Source organism: Sorex fumeus, unplaced genomic scaffold, assembly GCF_029834395.1.
Source record: "Sorex fumeus unplaced genomic scaffold, SorFum_2.1 ptg000122l, whole genome shotgun sequence".
NCBI lineage: Eukaryota > Metazoa > Chordata > Mammalia > Eulipotyphla > Soricidae > Sorex > Sorex fumeus.
This window is the reverse complement of record NW_026606179.1, coordinates 36,442,730-36,464,666: the sequence shown is the minus strand read 5'-3', so window position 1 is coordinate 36,464,666 and position 21,937 is coordinate 36,442,730. Positions and strand designations below refer to the sequence as shown.

General features: G+C 46.0%; 1 protein-coding gene across 1 annotated transcript in view; it reads right to left on the bottom strand.

Moving 5' to 3' along the window:
• Positions 1–1,032: 1,032 nt before the first annotated feature.
• The window catches only part of FTO (FTO alpha-ketoglutarate dependent dioxygenase), a 414,772-nt gene continuing 393,867 nt past the window's right edge, over positions 1,033–21,937 (bottom strand). The window contains exon 9 of the mRNA XM_056136631.1: positions 1,033–1,544. Within this exon, the coding sequence (XP_055992606.1) occupies positions 1,400–1,544 (145 nt within the window). The 3' untranslated portion in view covers positions 1,033–1,399. The remainder of the gene's footprint in view (positions 1,545–21,937) is intronic.

The window sequence follows — 21,937 nt, the reverse complement described above, 5'->3', positions numbered from 1 at the left end:
GTGTCTCATTCTCACAGCCTCATTTTCAATTCAGGAGGCAGTTGAGGCTCAAGGATGCCAAGAATTCATACATGTTCAATGGCGCTGGAGGTCCAAGAAGATAAAGTGTGGCCACTGAGCCTAAGAGACCCTCAAGAGAGGTTCTCGGTTCTCAGGAGCTGTGACGTCCTAAAAGCTCCTAAGCTACTAAACTGCTGGGAACTGCAGCTTCTAGAGGCGACAGCAGGGAGGGGACAGGGGCTGACTAGTCACATCATACCGCATGTCAGACCTGAGAGGCCTCAGAGATGTGTTAATGGCACCACCAGACCAGAAAGGCCTGATGAGGATAGGGGGAGGGAAGGAAATGTGTACCAAGGCGCCATGTACGGTACAGAATACTAATCTCAAGCACTGGGTACTGTTCTGACCTGCACCTACATTATTTCATGTAATTTCACCTTCTGAGCGGCTGCCCTCAGCACCCTCATGAAACGAATGAGAAAAATGAGGTCCAGAGGTCTACCAGATGCCACAAAGCTACTAGGAGTTTTGGTCTAGGGACCTAAGGCCTGAGCGCAGGGCTTCACTTCTCCAGAGCATCCTCCTGTCAACAAGATGTGGCCCAGTGGCTCTTCAAGCCTCAGTTCCACCTGCTGTTGGATACCTCTGGAGGAATTAAAAGGGAAGACTAGTGAGTCTTTTCTTTGAAAATTTTCTTTCTTCTATGTGTCTGTGGGTGGTGTGTGTGTGTGTGTGTGTGTGTGTGTGTGTAGCAGTTATGGAGAATCTCCTATTCAGGAAGTGTGGTCTGACATGACTTTCTGCAGAGACAAAAATGTTCCCTATCTGAGCTGACCAAGACAGGAGCGAGCCATGTGGGGCTAATAAGCATCTGGGACATGACTAGTGCAAATGAGGAGCTGGATTTTCAATCACAACTGAATGTGAGTTTAACGAGAAGAACCACAGCTAGCTAGTGGCTGCCATATTGGACAACACAGCATCTACAGGGATGGTGAGGAGAAACAGAGAGTTCCTAAGCTCAGTCACCCTCTGGAGAGTCATAGCAAGTCTTGGGAAGGAGAAAAAAAGTTAGGTAGAATAAATGCCAAAGACCCAGCACCCTTGTTGCCTTGGCCCTTGGGGGCCAAATTGTTCACATCAGTGAGCAAGAATTTTGAGGTAAGGGGAGCTTGTTGCTTCAGACCAGATCGGATTCGAATATTGCACCATTTTCAAATGGTTTTTTTTTTTTTTTGGTATTCATGAGCCCTATTTCCTAGCAGGTTCCAGCTGGAACCCGGTGCTACAATCTATAGTCTATCCATTCTGCCCTTGCCCAAGCCACAGCCAGAGGAGGGAAGTCCCAAGTTTCTTCTCTTCCCCCACCCAAGACTCTGTGTTTCTTCTAGGGCTTTCATTCCAGAAGCAGGTCTTTGAGTTCTGAAATCGTGTCTGTGAGGTCGAAGGGCAGAGGCATGGAAGGGTCATCCTTCTCCCAGTAGGGCCGGCATTCTGGCTTCTGGTCCACAGGGAGAGTTCGAGAAATTCTGGACTGGCACCTAGGAGGAAGAGGAACAAGAGGCGATCAATTCACAGGAGGAAATTCCCAGATGACCCCCAAGACATGAGCTACCAAGGATGATAAGGCTGCATGCTCCAACAGACCATCTCCTGTGGCAATGATGAGAACATGAAGAATGAGTCCACTGGGCAGAAAGTGAGGCTTTATAAGAAGGGCTGTTCTTTGTGATGCTGGCACTTTTTATTTTTCCCTTCCAATTCCCAGATTTGTGTTATCTGCAGTGGCTTTGTGGAAGCCAATCATCAGGGAAATTCAGTTACTCTGCCTTTAAAATGGTGAATTATTTTTTCATTATCTCAACTGTTATTTAAAGTGTGATTAAGCCATTATCAGATTTAAATGTTTGTGGGATTTCAATGTATTACTAGATTACTGGGAAAGATTAAATTGAATTTACTGCATTAAAACGTCCGAGAATAGATTAAACAATATTACAGACCAGGATTGACTTTGGAGATCCCAGAGATTTACAAGTGTCCCAGCTTGCTGTGCTCAGGAAAAAGGCACTCCAAGGAGAGTGTGGTTTATAAGGATATATGCAAATAGAGGTTAATAATCATTTCCACTGATGAAGAGGTGGGGAAAACTTCCACAAAATTAAATTAAGAGGCTAGCAAGAGTTACTCCCTAAGGAAAACACTTAAATCACGGTTTTTATTAAATGGATTATTCATCAATAGTAGAGAAATTAATTATCATCATATGCAGCTAAACGAGAGCCGTGCAGGGGAAAAAAAAAAGTTGGGCGACATCCTCCTCCCCTGGCAGGCGTCCCCCTCCCAGAAAGCCGCTAATTTACCATTGGTCAGGAGCACTCCGTGGCTTTAGTTCTGTTTATCTGAAAAAGTGGGACACCCGTAGTGAAGGGACTGTCAGTTGGAACTAGGAAGGCATCATTGCTCTACAGTCTTGGAGCACAGGGCAGTGTAAGCTTGTACACCAAAAAGGCTCTACTGAGTATGAAATAGCAGCGTGGGACCTCTTCCCATTGCATGATTCCTGCCCCCAAGCATAGGTCTTTCCCACTATGCTGGGCTCTTCACACCTACCTGACACATACATGGCCACTTCTGCTTTGTCTGGCCCCACCCTCTGAACCTGGCCCCTCCCCTTCGTCTGCCCCACCCACCCCTGCACCTGGCCCCTCCCCTTTATCTGGCCCCACCCCCTGCACCTGGCTCCTCCCCCTTTGTCTGGCCCCACCCCCTGCACCAGGCTTCTCCCCCTTTGTCTGGCCCCACCCCCTGCACCTGGTTCCTCCCCCTTTGTCTGGCCCCACCCCCTGCACCAGGCTTCTCCCCCTTTGTCTGGCCCCACCCCCTGTGCCTGGCTCCTCCCCCTGTACCTAGTTCCTCCCCTTGTGCCCGGCCCCTCCCCCTGCATCTAGCTCCTCCCCTGGTGCCTGGCCCAGCCCCTGCCTGGCTCCTCCCCCAAGCACAGGTCCTTCCCCCTGTGCATGGCTCCTCCACCATACATGGTCCTCCTGCCTGTGCATGGGTCCTCCCCGTCCCCGCCTTGTGCAAAGGATCTTTCTCTCTTCCTGGTTCCCACCTCTATGCATGGATCCTCTCCTTTGTGTATGGCTCCTCCTCTCCATTTCCTGTGATGCTATCCTGTCTCCGCACCCTCCGCATTCCCTTACCCCTCCTTTCTCGGCTGGGCTCGGTCCCCAACCGTGCAAGGGTCCTTTCCTATTCAAGTGTCTCCCTGGCCCCTGCCTTCCCGCTGTGCAGGCTTCTCTAAATCAACTGAAAGTGGTTGTACCCACCATTTATCTTCAGCGTATGACCCCAAAGAGATTCTTGAAAGTGGGCGATCTGGCCCTATTTCCAAGCCTGATGGTGAGAAGGGTCCTAAACTAAAAGACATCATCTTCTCTGGGGAATTATTAATGGTTAGGGGACCCCCGTGGGAAAACATACTTCAACTTTACACCTATTTTCTCCTGTGGTTAATTGCCACACCGGCATCCTCGGCACTCAATCCGCAGTACATTACACATAACATTCCAATATATCTTCAGCCCTCCGCATCAGGCCCTGATAATAGCGTCTGTTAACATGCACTAAGTACTATTATGGAGCACATCACTTCATAAATAATAAGATTAGCTGACCTCAGGGCCCCAAGAAGAGTAATGTGTTTAAATGTTCTCATTATTTATTTAAAACAAGAATTAAAGCAACAGAAGCTGCTTTTGACAATCCTCTTAGCATAAATATTAAACTATTTGCACTGATAAACCCCCCTCACAAGCACTGGAGAGGGCAGACTGCGTGGCATGGACTACTTAATAATAGGTGGTGGGGACCCTGCGGCCGACAGTCTTGGTTGGAAGGATGCAGCTCTAGTTCTAGAACAGTCTCTAAATCACATGATAGGGATGGGGGGGAGGAGAATTAATTAATATTCAAGAGAAGCTGCAACTAATTACCAAGGAACTCTACAAAGCACTTTCAACTGTGCGCTCTCTCTCTCTCTCTCTCTCTCTCTCTCTCTCTCTCTCTTTCTCTCTCTCTCTCAGCCTTGGTATCGGAGAGTGACGCTCAATTTACTAGAGAGAGAAAGTTATTCCAAATTGAGCCTCTCGGTCTCGCGGCGGATAAATGATCTGTGTGCACATTATTCCACTTGGCAGATTAAAGGGCTGTGATAAGTGTCGATCCACCTCAAGTATCATAAGGTTTGTAAAAAAAAAGTCAATAGAGGTGCTTTTTCACGTGTCAGATGGGTGCACCTCCTCATTTGGAGCAAGTATTAGAAATAATAAAACCTGCTTGGTGGGCGCACCCTGAGCCCACTAGATTGTTAGCTGCCACGGGGATGCTCTGCGTCAGTTCTGCTCACAGAAGGTTCAGCTGTGGTGGGAAGCAGCCCGGTCGCCAAACGCCCCAGAAGACTGGGGCCAGCCAGTGTCGCCTTAGACCGGTACTGCTCCAGCCCATGCCCCCTGCGGTGTGCAGATTCCCACAGGCCCAGCAGAGTACTTGCCCTTTGAAGGGATCCATTTATTTTTGAGAAAGGGCGGACACCAACCCCTTCCATTTAGACTGTCTGGCTCTGCAGAGGGGTGTCAGGCTTTGGGATTCTCTGATGGTAGGCTCAGAAATTTCTGGAAGGGGAACCCCCCCTACCTTTGGAACTGGGTTTCTCTAGCTCAGATCGCTCACCCTCCCTCTCCTGTCTGTCTTCTCAGAGGAGACGATGCAGGGAGGAGCTGGAAGCAGAGAGGTGTGGAGACTGTTCTCTGGATGGCCATAAGCTGCTTCCTTAGGGCGTGACACAGGGGCCAGCATCCTGGCCACTTTGAACCACCACTCTCTGGACTAAGTGGTAATTACAATGACGATGAGAAACCAACTACCTTCCTTGAGGTGCTCTTGTGCAGAGGACAGGAATTAATCCCAGGGAAGTGTTTAGACCGCGCCTGGCACCTACGAAATGTTTCGATGACCGTCATTAATTACACTTTGCCAATGAGGGACAGAGGGGAGGTGTCTGTCATGCCTGGGACCCTCCCCTGCCTCCTCGCTCGCAGAGTGGGTGGCCTCTGGCCTGGCTTTTTCCAGGGGAAGCTCAGGAGACACAGGAGCAGCTCTGTCTGGCTTGAATCAGATTGAGCCCGCGGCTGAATCCTCTCACAATGTGACATGCCAGGAGGCCGAGGCTGATGCATTCAAGCTGCTGTGACTTCCCAGTGACAGGAGAAAATGTTTCGATTCAGAAAGACTCAGCAGTAGTTCCCGAAGACCCAGAATTAAGAAAAGCCACTGTCGTCAGGTTTTCTAAGCGTGGCTGTTTTAGACTGATTTGACATTGACGGGAAATAAAGCGGGTTCGTTTCTTAGCACACAGACTCCATGGTCCTTGGCGGAGGAGAGGAGCCCCAGGTTGTCTTAAGAAGCATTGGAGGAATACTGAGGGTGGTGAACACTGGTTGTTCACTGACTCCTAAGAAGATTCTAGCTTTTCTTTAGAGGGGGTTCGGGGGTGGGGGACACCATCGTGTTTAGCTGCATGGTTGGGCAGGACCATCACCGCTAGGGAAGAGCAGTGACTCACTTACCCTAATCAGTTCATCCCACACTCCCAGCCCCAGGGAAGGACCTCAATCTAACTGCTGGGGAGTGGGTGTGAGAGAGAATAAATCAGGAACTGGATGGACGTGAGTGAGCAGTAATGTCTGAGTAGCTGGATCAGGACTGGCATGTTTAGACCTTCTCAGTCAGGAGCTGTCACCAGTTAAGCTGCCACTGGTTAAGACAGCAAGAGTCTTGGCTGATAGGGCAGTCAGGCTTCCTTTCCTTATGCACATGCTGCCTTTTGTAACATCTGTGGCCAGGCTCTTTTCTGCTGGGGGGATGCTGATGGTCCCCTTCCTAGCCTGGATGCTGTTGTTGGCACTGTGGAGTGTGTGCAGAGATCATCTGGGTATGAAAGAATTAAAACGCTCATTTTGCTTGGGGTGGAAATCATATTTCACATTTTGGGGAATATTTCTACCCCCTGATCAGGAATTGCTAGCCATGTCATCCACATTGACCTCTGGATGAAAATAAGCCAATTTTAATGATTGAGGCTGGATGATACTTCTAAATAAAAGTTGAAAACATGCCTGAACTCAGTGTTCTCGATGATAGTGGACGATTCCTACTAAAGGGTCAGCATCTCCTTTCAACTCTTCCCCCTCTGCTTTCATCCTATATAAATCCCTTATTTTAATTTTATTTTTTATTGTCTGTTTGTTTGTCTGGGGGCCACATCCAGTGCTCATGGCTTACTCCTTGCTCTGTAAGCATCACTCCTGCTGGAGGCTCAGGAGTACTGGGGAGAGAATCCAGGTTGGCCCTGTGCTATGCAAGTGCCCTAGGTGCTGTGCTCTCTCTCTCTCTCTCTCTAGCCCTAGAAAGGCCCTATTGTAAATGTATTTCGTTCTAGGAATAAACTAGACTCTACTTAAAAAAATAACCTGTCCTTTAAGGAAGCCATGAAAATGAAATTAAAGAAAATGATATAGATTCTCTCTCTCTCTCTCTCTCTCTCTCGCTCTCAAGTTCACTTTATTTCCATTCAAAAGATTCCAAGAGGTCCCTCCCAGAACTCACACTACTTAAGAATAGTTCTCCATGAATGACCTAATGACGTAACAGGAAACAGCTGAAAGGTGCCATCCTGGCTGGCTATGAGCAGATGTCCAGAGGGCCCTGTCTCCCAGAACAGGTGTAACTCATTCAGGGCCTCCTGACTGATGATTTCCCCCTGGGAAACACATTTGGATGATCAGGATTGCAGCTACATTAGTGAACATTGGTCACCATGCTAAAATTAACCACTTTACTAAAGTGTGTGTTAATTATGGGTATGCAAGCAGTCAATAAAAGGTTAATGCAAAAGTCAGAGGATAAATTTCTTCCCTTATTGCATCACTTCACAGACTAAATGACTAACATTATACTTTGTGTTTTTAATCAATAGGTTTTACAGTAATGTGCTGGCCATTGATTTAAAAAAAAAAACATACGGTCCTCCTCCTGATCCCTAAATTTTGTAACAAGGAAGAAAGGACAGGTAACACTTCCATTACCCTTGATGAAGTGATAAGAAGATATTTCAGGAGAAATGGTTTCTGCTAAAAGATTCATTAGATAAATAAGCTTAAACAAAATTAAAAGAGTGCTTCTCCCGGCTCTCCCACCCCAAAAAATGAGAATGTAATGGAGAAGTATAACCTAGTTCAGGGCTATTTGGAAGTCAAGAATGATGACGCGGTAGGAGCAAATTTCTCAATGGGAAGGAAGAGAGCAACTCCCAATTAAAATAATTGCACTGGGCTCATTGTTCAAATGTCCCAGAGAATCTTCATAAAGAGCACAGTTTTGTTGGATTTTCCCAATCACCCGAGAAATGGGGGAGGGAAGGATAGATTCATATTTCAAGTGAGGCTTCCTTTCCTAAGGTTTACCCAAAGGTAAGTGGCAGAACAAGACCAGGCAGATCCTCTATCTACATCAGGCTGGCTGCTCTGTCCACTAAAGTCCATCGTTTTTTCCCTGGTTTTCCATCTAGACAAAAAACAAACAAACAAACAAAAACAAATGCACCTGGTTCCTGACTACTTAATGATTCTTGCCAAATAGAAATATTTGCAAGATTGCAAACCATATTAGGAGGTAAGAAGGGAACAAAACATTCCAGCCCTCTCCCTCAGGTTTTTAGGAGAAATTTTGATTGGTTTTGGGGCCACACACAGTGGCACTACAATTCCCAGTTCAGTTTGGTGGGTGCTCAGGGTACCCTGGTGGTATTATGCAATGTGAGGACTGAACCCAGGCATCCTGCAAGCAAAGTGTGTGTTTTGGTCCACTGAGCTCTCGATAGAAGGACTATTATGATGACAAAAGTCACTGGCACTGTTCTTCTGCTGTTCATCGATTTGCTCGAGCGGGTGCAGTATCGTCTCCATTGTGGCAATTGTTACTGTGTTTGGCATATCGAATACATCACAGGTAGCTTGCCAGGCTTTGCCATGCGGGCCAGATACTCTCGGTAGCTTGCCAGGCTCTCTAAGAGGGGCGAGGAATCGAACTTGGGTCGGCCATGTTGGCCACTTGCAAGGCAAACGCCCTACCCACTGTGCTATCGCTCCAGCCTATGACAAAAGTAATGACACCTTTTTTCTTTTCTTAATAATGATGGTGGAATTCTTAGAGCACAAGCATCTACAGCCCACAGAAATAAAAGATACACATTCATTTTTTAAGAGCATAAACGGGTTCTAATTTTATTCCTGGAGTGACATTAAGAAAAACTGTTCAGCCTTAGTTTACTTGGCTGTTACATGAAGGTAATGCTTTTTTTTTTTTTTTGATTCACTGGACTATGTGAAGAGAAAATCCAATAACATATACCAAAGTCCTTTAAATTATGTAAAGTATCACAAAATGTCTGTATTCCCCTCAATATTCCTTACCAAGATGTATAGATACTGGGTCCTAATTTTTAAAACACTACTGATGGTGCAACACTGGCCAGTTGATGGTGGGGGGAGGAGAGGAGGAGGAAGGGGAGAGGAGGAGGAGGAAGAGGAGGAGAAGAAAAGAAATCCCATTCTAAAAGATGAGAGAAGCTGCTTAGTAACATCACTAGAAAATATCTACTAACTAAAGAGAATGTGCTCTTTGTGTCATAGTTTTTCTGGATCTTCAATTTGGAGTTTGTTGCTATGGTTTGTTTGGGGGCCACACCCAGTGGTGCTCAGGGCTTCCTTCCGGCTCTGCACTCATGAATTACTCCTGGCAGGGCTCAGAGGACCATATGGGTGCCAAGGGTTGAAAGGATCTCCAGGTGCAAGGCAAGTGCCCTACCTGCTGTACAATGGTTCCAGCCTTGGGCCGTCAATTTAGAATGAGGAGCTGACGGAGGGTCTGTGAATGCCAAACAGCAGTCTGAGGGCACTGGCCACATCAGAACTCATCTCTTCACACAACTTTGCCAGCTAGCCTCACTCCTGTAGACAACACAGTGGAGCACATCAGATCCACAGGTAACCTGCAGAGCCCAGCTGCCCGCATCAGCATGGAAACATCAGGACAAAATGAGAGAAGGGGCAACAAGCTCTCGGGGGCCTTATACTTTGTAGATGGGCTTGAAGATCTCAGTTGTCAGTTTCTCCAGATCCATATGGGTCCAACCAGCAATATGCACAGTGAGCCCTGGATCTACTGGGGGGTTGGTATGAAAAGGAGGGGGATTGACATCTTTCAGGGATAGAGACAGGAATACTGGCGATACAGAATGTGGTATTGGAATTCTGTACATGAGAGCCACTGTTAATAGTATTGTAGTACTGTCCACTGTCCTCCCGTTGTTCATCGATTTGCTCGAGCGGGCCCAGTAACGTCTCCATTGTGAGACTTGTTGTTACTGTGTTTGGCATATCGAATACATCACGGGGAGCTTGCCAGGCTTTGCTGTCAGGTGAGATACTCTTGGTAGCTTGCCAGGCTCTCCGAGAGGGGTGGAGGAATCGAACCTGGGTTGGCTGGGTCAGCTGAGTGTAAGGCAAATGCCCTACCCACTGTGCTATCACTCCAGCCCAATAGTATTGTAAACAACAACAAAAAATTAATTAAAAATACATATTTAAAGATCAAATAGCAAGGAAACTACCAGAAATCCAGACATTCCTGGTGAAGGGGCTGGTATTATTGGGCCATTATCCACCTGAAAAATCACAGATAATTTTATAACTGTCATTCACAGTGATTCTAAAAAGAATTTTAAAAAATAAACCAAAAAACACAAAGAAAGAAAAGAAAAACTGAGAGGAAAAAATATAAAAATCTCTTTGAATCTCACCATCCTAAAATAATCACCAATAAGATATTGTCACTGTCACTGTCACTGTCCTCCTGTTGTTCATCAATTTGCTCGAGCGGGCCCAGTAACGTCTCCATTGGAGACTTTGCTGTTACTGTGTTTGGCATATTGAATACATCACGGGTAGCTGGCCAGGCTCTGCTGTGCAGGCGAGATACTCTCGGTAGCTTTATTTTATATTAAAAAAAAATCCCAGACAGAGTTCTGTAAACAGTTCGGTGGACTTTTCCTGCCCAATCTGGACCCTCAAGATATCTATTACAATTAGCTTTAACCTCTCATAAGAGACTATCCCATTGGTTTATTCTTCATGGGCTCGCTATGCTTTGATCCAAAGACTGTCTTCATCAGTAGGGAGAAGAGGAAGCAGTGTGGTTGATAACCAGCTTGCCCTGGACACTCCAAGTCCTTTGAAAAGAGCAGAGTGAGTTAATGAATTTATAATTTGTCTGCTGGGACTTTTTGTCACTGCCACCATGGCACTGTGGACAACGTGCAAACGAATGGGCACCCTGTCATATCTATCATAATGGGCCTCTGGGACAAAGGTGGTTTTTATAACATCAGCTAGTTAAATTTGTCTAACTCAGTTTACCTATTGCAGAACCACGCAGCAAAACCTATTCCTAAATGACTTTCAACAAAGGACACCTTCACTTTCTCTTTGAAAGGCTTTTAACCTCTTGCCTCTATACCACACGTTAATGTTTCCAGATCAGTAAAGTCAACACACATCAGAGTGAGGGAGAGCCATGGGTCAGCTTTATGGCTTTTTAAGGGAGGGAGAGGGCTGAAGGCTTGTGGAGCAGGGAGGGCGGAGTGTCAATATCTTTTTAGCCGGTAGTATATTTCAGCCATGAATTCTTGTGAAGCTAAGCTTGACTTAACTTCTAGTTGTTTAAGCATCTACTTCTGGGCCTCACACTTCAGAGAGGAAGTGAAAAGCCCAACACAAGGGAGTCTATGAAGGGGGTTTTAAAGGCCAAATAGTTCCCAAACGCTTTGAGCCTCTGGACACTGCCACCCTAGCCACCTGGATAATCAGCCATTTTTAAAGAAGTCATTGTTCCACCCAACACAGATAACCCTGCTGCCTGGGTCTTAATCAACCCACCCATTACAGGGAACCGACTCTGCAGGTCCATTGTTCTACTCTAGGAGAGGAGATGGAAATGCTGAATGAACATGGCTTGCGTTTTCCACATTTGTTTCATACACTAAAAGGTGGGTTCTATTAAGCCTGAATTGAGTTCTATATAAACCCGAACTGAGGAGCAAAGTCCCAGGAATCCCTCTAGGGTCTCCAATTGTCATCTGCTGACCAGGGATGGACGAGATAAGGGTAGAAACAGCTTTCTACTGCACGACGGGACACTTTTTGCTCAGGGATGGGCTTAAAGGCATCACCACCTATTCTTCCTGGGCCTGGTGGAGAATTAGGCCTCTTTTCTCCTACTGCTAATATCTGCTTACTGCTTCTGGGCTTCTTCCAGGTTCATAATGACAGAGGATAATTATACTCTGTCATCTGTACTGCATTTCCAGATCTCTCTGAATCTACCTTCTAAGTTTTTCAGAGGTTTCTGTTGACATGGGAGATAGAAAGAAACTCTATCTTGTGCCAACACTCCTCTAACCACATCTTTGAGACCGAAAGAATAGCAATAAAACTAGTCAATAACAGTAAATATCTAATAATAAATACCTACAAACAGTCACTCTCTATGTCTCCTTTTTAAATATTTGACATTAAGGTAGGAACTGAGACCCAGAAAGTGAACTAATGTGTCTGATCTTTCTATTTCAAAGAATAGAATCAGGGTTGGACCAAAAGCATTTTAATCTAAATTGTAAACCATCTGTATAGTTTCAAAAGAACCACTGACACTGGACAGAAATACAGTTTTTGAAGGGTACTTAGTCTCAAGTCAGACTCTCCAGAGGGTCCTAGCAATCCATAGTTTCACAAGTGAGTTTTGGGATCAAGCCAGTTTGTGAAAAGTATTAAATATTGCCACGAATGCCAAGCTAGCTGATGCCAATGCCAATGGCACTGCCACAGGTACTGAGGGCGGAGGATGTGTGGGCTTTGTAAGGACTCATATTAGTTTCCTATCATGAGGAAACCAGATTCAACTTTTGTGGGCCTATAACCAGGCCCCCTAAGCAGGAAACTGGTGGCTTCCCAAGGTCCATCCAGTAGGTAGAAAAAAAAAATCTCCTCTAGTCCTTCCCTTACCTCAGGGACTCTGATAGGCCCTTGTAAGCACTTAATATGTGAGACTGCTTGGCCCACCACTGGAGTGTAAACCCAGGAGGTGGAGGGTTGAGAACAATTTTATCCCCAGGTTCATTTGTCGGCCTGTCAGTTACATAATGCTGGTGATGAATGGGCTACCTTGACAGCCGAACATTTAGGAGCTGCTGACCTTTGATCTCTGGTCACATGATAGGGTCACCTGAAACTGGCATGACTTCTACCTGCCTGAGGGTAACAATATAAAGGTCAAATAGGCTGGACGATTATATGTATCAAGTCTGAGGCAGCTTGGTTAGGAGCTTCAAGAGAGGCCGGGTTGGGTTCCCTGGCGCACAAAGCTATGGAACCATTGCAGAAATGTGCTCAACAAAAGATATACAATTTCAAAGCAGTCTAGAGTAACTTTCCTTGCAAGGGAATAGAATGAACTCATTATTTTTAAAGGGCAACAATGAAAACAAACACTTCGGAAGAAAATATATTCTGCCAGTGACTCTGCCATTGGGAGGGAAAGCATGCAAGCGTATGACTTAATGAGTGATATTAATGCCATACCTGCAACATGGCAGAAGGTCCAATTTGATGCAATTACTGGAACAAAATCCCCACCGGGTAGTATCAGGCCCTCTTTTCAGCCATAGAATATGGTCTCTCTGCTGTCCTCTGTCAGCACAGTGGCCCACAAAGGACCATGATTGACAAAAGATAACCCTTTCCAAATTTCATGGCTTCCCTAATGCTTGAAACTTTAGAAAAGTTTGCATGGGGGGGGGGGGGCGGTAGTCTCAAACTTCAGAAAGGTTTCAGAATAACTTATGATCAGAAATCTAAGGCGGCTGTGACTCGCAAGAGGCTCTCTGAATGTTAGGAAAAAACAACCCTTCCACCAGACATTTCTCCTTGCAAATCTGAAGATTTTTCTTTTTTGAGTATTTGGTGAAATTCTGTTGATCTGGAATTTGATCATAGCAGCCAAATAGGTAACAAATACAGCCATGAAGATGGAGAACTAAAAGGCCCACCTCATTGATTTCCAGAATCTAGAAACGTCACAACCCTGGAAAAAGGAGCTATTCCACAGAAATCTGATTTACATCAAGATCCTATTTTCAAAAAAGAATTTTTCCCTGCAAAGTCAAAGACTGACAGACAGACGGCCATTGGAGTCTAATCCACTCATACTCTTGAGAGATGAGCAAAGCAAAGGACAATGGCTTCCAGAATAAAAGGCCAGCTGTTCTGACTTTGGAATGCTCATTTAGGTTGTAAGCTGTGAAATAAATTTGAGTTGATGGTTCTCCCATCTGCTCACCTGTCAGTCTATTTCCACTGTACTGCCTGCCTTTAGAAATACTTGCGTGTAACCTGCTTAATTGGTTTTTGGATGCTGAGAAACATCTTCCAAGTTTACTTTGACCTTATTCAGAACATGAGGCTACTGGGCCTCCCCTCCACACACCCCTCCCCCCCCCCCCCCCCACTTCTCTTTCTTAAGAATAGTCACTATCAGGTCAAGAGAATATTCCGTGTATTGTAGCACAAGCCCAATGATGTGGATGGATCCAACTCAGAGAAAACGGTGTATCAAACAAAATGCCAATTTATCAAAGATGCACCAGTTTCCAGATGGATTTTTTACTAGTTTTAGCTCTGAGTAACAGTCAAAATCCTTATCACAACCCTCAAGTCCCTACCCAATCTTTCTTACCCCTGTTTTCCTGGTCTTCTCTCCTTGTCTCATTGCTCACTTTGTCCCAGTCATATTGGTTTATTTGCTCTTCCTTGAAGAAAGGACACCAAGCATTTTAGTATCTTCTGCTGGTTCTCCTTTTCCAAAGACATTTTCCCTTAGGATAATGTTATCTTCCTACCTCTCCTCAATGCCAGCGCTTCCCATCATTATCCCCCACTACATACTTTTCTCATGATGCTACCACTTGGTGTGTGTGTGTGTGTGTGTGTGTGTGTGTATGTGTGTGTGTGTATGTGTGAGAAAGCAGGAATTTCTGTATGTTTTGTTCACTGCTATGCCTTCAGTAGAGTTTGGCACTTTTAACTAAGCTCAAATAAAATGAACAACAAATAAAATTAAATGCACAAAGCAACTTGCCTATGAGTGGTCCCCTGTTAAACAGGAATTAATTCCCTTGCTAACAATTTTACACTAATGATAATGAAGCATGAGGCACACTCAATGGAGAAATAAAAGCAGTGTCATTATCCACTGGCAAGGAAGATGGTCTGGAAAGAAGAACACTGGCAAGGGAATTCAAGGCCCAGTTCTGCCACTACCTCTCTGTGACCTTGCTCAAAACCTTGACTTAAAAGATTTAATACTGTCCATCATTAGGCAGATCTGTAAAAGGATGGGCTGGGTTAGACAATCCCTCAGTTCTTCTGATCTTTACAAAGGGGGATTTTATGTATAACCACTTTGGTTATTCTCCCCATACCTTCTTATGTGACCCTGAATACTTGGGTAGGAAAGATAGACAAAAGAGGAGGAAGGTGAGGATATACCTGGTCATAGGGCTAAAAGGGCTAGAAGTGCCAGTGGGCATGTAAGCCATGCAGCAGGGAATAAAACTCAGGTTAATCGCTAGACCAGCATTTTCCTACTACACCAGATTTTCTCTACTGGTAGACCGGAAGTACTACTACCTGATGTTTCAAAACTACTTTTGTGCACACTGGCGGAGGGATGAGTGTTGGAACATTGTATGACTGAAACCTAATCACAAAACCTTTGTTCCTGTGTCTCATGGTGATTCAATAAAAAAGAAAAAGAAAAAGAAAACTATTTTTGTAGGCAAGTTCTTTCCCTCTGCTCTGGCCAAAAAAATCTAGGGATTCTTGAAGCTTCTGTTTCATCCCAAAATGAGAGACACAAAATCATTGCATTAGCCTATGGATGTTCTAAAAAACAGACCTGTATTTTGTTGTAGCTCTGCAGTGGAAGGGAAACAGTCTAAGCCACTGTGGCATCAGACTGCTGTGCTAACAAGGCCTGTGAACTCTACAGATGTTAGAAATGCCCTCGTCTTAACAATCAAGCACATTTGCATTTTATACCCTTAGGAAGGAAGTGACACTTTTTTTGCAGCTAACATTTATAAATTAAAATTGCTTCTGTCCATACAAATATCAATGCTCCTGGGTTCAGTGACCAAGAAAGATGACAAGCCAGTATAGCTTACCAAGCTATGGCCTGCTGCTAAAGCTGACTTGAGCAGAAAGACAGTGGTTATTTCTGGATGGCTGTGTGGCTATGTGTTCATTCATTCTACAAATATTTACTAGGATCTAGAGCTACAGTGGTGAGCTAATCAGAGTCCCAGGTTCCATGGAAGTTATATGCTGATAGAGACAATAAACATGTATCACATAAATGGCATTTATCTGGCAGCGAGAGGGATTAGGAACAAGAATGGCTGAAGATGGAAGTTTATTTTTCTTTGACATCAAAGAAGTCTGAGGTCAGCCGAGAGCAGTCCCCAGACGCCCAGGACCCAGGCCGCTGCCTCTTCATGTTGGCTCTGCTGTTCTTCACAGGCGGCTGCCCTCCTTGAGGTCACCTCTTGATCCAGGGTGCCCCAGCCACCAGCTCTTGAGTTCTAGGCAGGGAGCAGAAGGGGAGCGAATAAAATATGCCCTTGCTGCTTCTTTTTAAGAAGGCCAGTGAAGTGACCTCCACCTTTGATTCATGGACTAAGCCTCAGTCACTGGGCAGAAGACAGGCAGGTGAATGTGTGTGTTTGTGTGTGTATGTGTGTGTGTATATGTGTGTGTGTGTGTGTGTGTGTTTGTTGGGGATGTTTCAGTGGACACATTCTTCTTTTCCTTTCACAAAGCTGAGATTCTTAACTAAGGCAAAGTGGAGGGATGGGAACTGGAAGAGAAAGGAAGATTTTCTACCACACTCTGTAATAAGAAAGTTGATAGAATGATTCTTTCTGCTAGGGGTTGATGTTCCTGGAGCAAGTCCAAAAGGGACATGAAGAAGTAAAAATTGTGAGCACTCTGGTGAGTGGTGGTGTGCAGGCACCTGGTGAGGAAGGATAATTTTCTTTAAGTTATTTATTTATTTTGGTTTGTGGGCCACTTCTGATAGTGCTTAGGGCTTACTCCTGGCTCTGTGCTCAGAGATTACTCCCAGCAGTGCTCAGGAGGGACTTTAAGGAGATCCAACCTGGGTCAACCAATTGCAAGGTAAGCACCCTACCTGCTGTACTATCCCTCTGACCCAGAAGCATTTTAGGTAGAAGGTAAAGGTAAAAAAGGTAAAGGCCCTCCTGTTGATCGTCGATTTTGCTCGAGCGGGCCCAGTAACGTCTCCATTGGAGACTTTGGTGTTACTGTGTCTGGCATATCGAATACTCTCGGTAGCTTGCCGGGCTCTCCGAGAGGGGCAGAGGAATCGAACTCGGGTCGGCCATGTTGGCCGCTTGTAAGGCGAACACCCTACCCGCTGTGCTATCGCTCCAGGTAGAAGGTAGGCATGTTCAAGGCTGAAGGAAGGTGACAAAGGAGGGAGGAAATGGAGTCCCAAGAGGTGCAGGGACCTACTAGCCATTGACTTTACTTATTATGAGATGGGCAATCAGGAAGTGGAGCAGCGGCTGGAGCAATAGCACAGCAGGGAGGGCATTTGCCTTGCATGCGGCCGACCCGGGTTCGATTCCCAGCATCCCATAAGGTTCCCTGAGCACTGCCAGGAGTAATTCCTGAGTGCATGAGCCAGGAGTAACCCCTGTGCATTGCCGGGTGTGACCCAAAAAGCAAAAAAAAAAAAAAAAAAAAAAAAAAAAAAGGAAGTGGAGCAGGGAAGTGATCAGGAGGCCTACAATCCGGGAATCCGGGTTTCTGGAGAAAGCCTCAGACTCAATTAGCAGTTGTGCCTTTCCTTGAGAGTTAACGTCTATGCTCAAACTCAGTGTTTGGTTGATGCAGCAAAATAGCCTCCTTAAGCCTCTTTCCTGACTCTTGCACTGTTCACTCCCCTGGCTGGGCTGGGAGGCAAGAAGGGGCCTCTGAACTGCACTGTCCTGCTGGCCTGGATGCTCTGGTCCCCTCTGGCTGGAATGGATGGGAGAAGTCACACTCAAGCTGCTCTGCTTTTGCCACATTCAACTGATGTGTATCTCCAGAATTCAACTCCAACCTTAACTCGTTCTGCTGCTCTTCTCTCGAGGGCTGTGGGTACAGGCCAAGGAGGCTGAGGAGGAAGGAAGAGGAACCCTACAGAACGTCTGGAGCCAAGGAAGGTCTCACAAGCTCCTGAGTCAGCACTGACTTTGTTTCTACACTGACTTGACTGGAAAGGAGTTTCCTTAACTGCCCTCTCACAGCAGACAGCTCAGGTCCTCTGACCCTGCTGTTTGGCTGGCTGCTGCCTTGAGGATGCTGCATGATCTCCAGACTTGGGTTAACTGGGTGAGTTTATTAATTCATCATCACAACCACAACTTTCCCACCCGGGCCTCTTTGAGGCTTGAATAAGTAGGGAGAGATGAGCCATTATCTATTTACAGCTGATAGCCTTGGACTTGCTAGTCTTGGGGGCCTGGGCAAAGTCTCTACAGCTTGGGGGGTTTTGAAGGCTGGAGTTGGCAGCTCCCTGACTATCTGATCTCACTCTCTCAGCATCACTGGCTGCCTGGAGAAGGGGGTTAAACTAGGGAAGGGCACTGGGCACTATTTTCTCATCTGTTAAGCCCCGACAGTCACAGAGCCTGGGAGTGACATTTGATAAATGTCCTGGCCACCTCATCTGCAAGTCCCTGGCCCCGGGAAGAATGTTCTTTCCAAGGGGGAGAATGAATGAGGCCATGTCCCTGCCATGGGAAGTCAGAGATTGTACATGTGTATGCATGCACGTGTGTGTGTGTGTGTGTGTGTGTGAAGCACATATGTTCATAGGCATGTGTGTTAAGATGAGAGTGTCCCTTTGCCAGAGAGACACTTGGAGGCCCTCACTGCGATCCTGGGCACTTTCTCATTTGCCAAAAATCCAGAAGGTCATAAGGAATCAAAGGACGACATCTGCTTGTGCAGAATGTCATTATAGAGGAGTCTGGGATCCAGAGACCTGTTACAAGTCACCTTTCGGGCTTCTGAAAACAGGCCGATTAATGGATGAGCGGGTCTCCTCACGGAGCCTTACAGGAGTGGGGTCAGCTGGGAGGGATCCAGGGCTCGGGCGTGAGGAGGACAGCGCAGCCAGGATGTGATTAGCTGTGGTAACCTCCTGCCCCCCCGGCCCACTCTGCCAGGCAGCCCGGCTTCTGAGCAGACTGTTAAGTTTGAATTTACACTTTTTGGAAGAAGGGTTCCGCAATCGAGACCACCTGGGAGTTGGCACTGAGTACCTTCCAGAGGCCCATTATGCTTTCTCTGCAGCACAACGGATGGGTTAGCTCAAGGGAGACCATCAAACCTAGGAAAGTGGCTCTTCCTCATTCACCTGGTGCCTGGAAGCCAGAGATGGACTTGCAAGGTCCTAGTGCCCAAAGGCTCCCACCTGGGAGCTACAAGGCCAGGATGGATGGACCAGCATATAGCCTGACCATGTGATGAGACATGGGGACCCAGGACAGCAGGTCTGCAGAAAACAGTTCTGCTCTGGCAGAAACAGTTCATGCTAAGTGCACCATGAATTCTGGCTTTCAGCATGGGGGTAAGAAAGAAGGAGCGGTGTTTGCGAACACAACTACTTCTATGGAGGTTTGTATGTGGTTTCTCGGCTGGATCACGGGCTTCCTGTATGATAGAGACGCACTGAAGCATTGCATTCTCTGGGGGTAAGAAGGGGTTGGGGAGTGGGGGGGGAGGGAAGGGAGGGAAAGAGTGTCTCGAAAGCCCAATTTTTACCTTCTTTACTCTTTTAGCAAAGGCTGACCATGTGAAAGGCCTCGGGGAGGTTCATTTGGGAGGCTGGCAGATATTAGGAGCAATTTAATTGGCTCCAAGCTAATGTCCTTTTCCAGTTGGTCTCGTGTAAGCACCTGGGAGTTATGGCCACTAACTTGAAATGATTTATAAAGTTCTTTCCCAGGAGAAAGGTCTTTGGACAGGCAGCGAGTGAGTCTGTGAATTATTTTTCCTGAGTGGGTCTGGTGCATGCGAGAAAAGGCGCAGGTTCAACTGTAAAGAAGCCGAAGCTCTCCCCAAAGGGAGGAAATTCTCATTTTTCAGCCAGGCAAATCTTTGACAGCCATGCTAGCTCTCCGAGACTTGCAACCTGACAGAATCCCTGCTTTGGGGAGCTAATGTAAACTCAGACGCCCTTAGTTATTGAAAAAATAATAATAATAACTGAGGGATGGGGTTGCTCACAAGCAGTGCTCAGTGGATCCACAGAACTCTCCTGGGGATACTTGGCAAAGTGGGCTGGATGGTTCAATGCTAGAATCCAAGGATGTGGTGCTGCTCAGGCCCTACATGCTGGGACCTACCAAGGCCACCCCCAGAGGTGCTCAGGGGCCTTTTGAGCCAGACCTGGTGGTGCTTGGGGGCCATGTGGTGCCAGGGTTCAAACTGGGATCCTGACCGTGCAAAGCAGGCAGCCCTGTGCTATTTCCCCAGCCCATATACTCCCCCAGTGTAAAGGGGGAGTGAGTTGCCAGAAGGAGGTGAGTCCCAGCAGCCTACCTCCACTACCCAACAGCCACCATGCTCCAGGCCGCTTTCCACACATTCGGCTGAGCCTCACGCATGAGTGAAATCCCACAGAACCCAGCTAATGGAACTTTGTGACCTTGGACTCTGAGCTCAACAGGACCTGGGAGCAGAGATCCTCCTCTTCCTTCCCCTAGTCTCCGGCGACCCCGGGGTCATATCCACACGTCACCTCCCGCCTGTGCCAGATAATCTCCTCATTGGCCACCCTCCAGAACTCATGGCTGCTTCTCCCGGAAGGGAGCATAAAATGAGGCCCCCATCACCATGCCACCGGACTCCACACCAGGCTGTTTTCACTCGGGGTGCCCCAGAGGGGGGAACATGAGAGCCCTCCTTGCCCCAAGGGACCCAGCCCCGGCAGCCGACCTCCACTACCCAACCACCGCCATGCTCCAGGCTGCTTTCCACACACTCGGGCTGAGCCTCACATATAAGTAAACATATTCCTGGACATATTATAAGACACTCCCTACCCATTTTCCATAATTACCACACCGTATTTGATGGGGTTCAGACAGTAGGAAACAAATCATAAAGGGGGAGGGGAATAAATATCTCGGAGAGCCCGGCAAGCTACCGAGAGTATCCTGCCCACATGGCAGAGCATGGCAAGCTACCCATGGTGTATTTGATATGCGAAAAACAGTAACAATAATGGGTCTCATTTCCCTGACCCTGAAAGAGCCTCCAATATGGCAGTGTAGGGAAAGATGAGTAAGAAGAGGCTGCTAAAATCTCAGGGTTGGGACAAATGGAGACGTTACTGGCACCCGCTCAAGTAAATCGATGAACAACAGGATGACAGTGATACAGTGATATATATTTCATCATATATACACACATACATAGCACAATAATATATAAAACAAAATCTGCCATTTTAACAATTACATTTTAATCATATAATTCATTAATGTTCACTGCACGCAAAATTAAATTCCCAAAGTATTGACTGTATCACCCTATTTCTAAAACTTTGCCATTAACCCAAACAGAAGCTGCATCCATAAAGAAATTTCTTCCCATGCTTGCTCCCAGCCCTAGAGGCCTTGAATCTACTGTTCCCAGAGTTTTGTCTCTTTTAGAGAGATCATGTAAGTGGAATTTTGCAATATTTGTTTTCTTATGTAGGGTTTATTTTACTTGGCATAACATTTTCAAGATTGACCCAGGTTTTAGGTGAATCTTTAAAGGTGGAAACTATCCCATTTTATTTCTTGCTGATTCCTTTGGTGGACATTTAGGTTATTGTAGGTAAAATTTTTATGAGCACTAGTAATCATGTATCTGCCTCAGCTCCTGTTTTTAGTTCTTCTTCTTGGCAGAGAATGTGGATGGTGGTGTGTAGCAGGAAGAGCTACTCATGCTTGGGGGGTCACTCCCATCAGTACTGCAGGCCCATCAGTGCCTGAGATAAACTGAGGCATCAGCATTCAAAGCATTTGCTCCAGCCCTTGATCCATCTCCCTGGCCTGGCCCTATTTTCAGTACTTTAGGGGTAGATACCCAGGAATAGAGTTGCTAGGCTATATGGCAATTCTATTTTAAATTTTGAAGATTCATCACATTATTTTCCAAAAGGGAATACACTATTTTACATGCCTACTGACAATGCACAGGGTTCCAGTTTCTCTGCATTCTTGCCAAGACTTGTATGTTTATTTTATTTTTTTTTGCTTTGTTCTTAAAGCCATCCTACTAGGTGTGAAACAATCTCTCCCATTTTGTTTTCAATTTGCATTTCCCTAATAGCTTATCATATTTAACATCCTGTCATAAAATTACTTGCCATTAATTTGCCTCTTTTGGACAAATGTCTAAATCAAGTCCTTTGACCTTATTTTAATTAGTTTGTCTATTTTTAAGCTTTTGAAATTTACATATATTTGATAGTATATCTCTATCAGGTAAATGGTTTGTAATATTTCCTATATTTTAGGGTTTTTTTCCCACTTTCAGGATACTGTTCTTTGATATATACAAGCTTTTATTTTTGCTGAAGTACAATTTATCTACTTTTTCTTAGGTTCAATTAACTTTTGGCAGCTTCT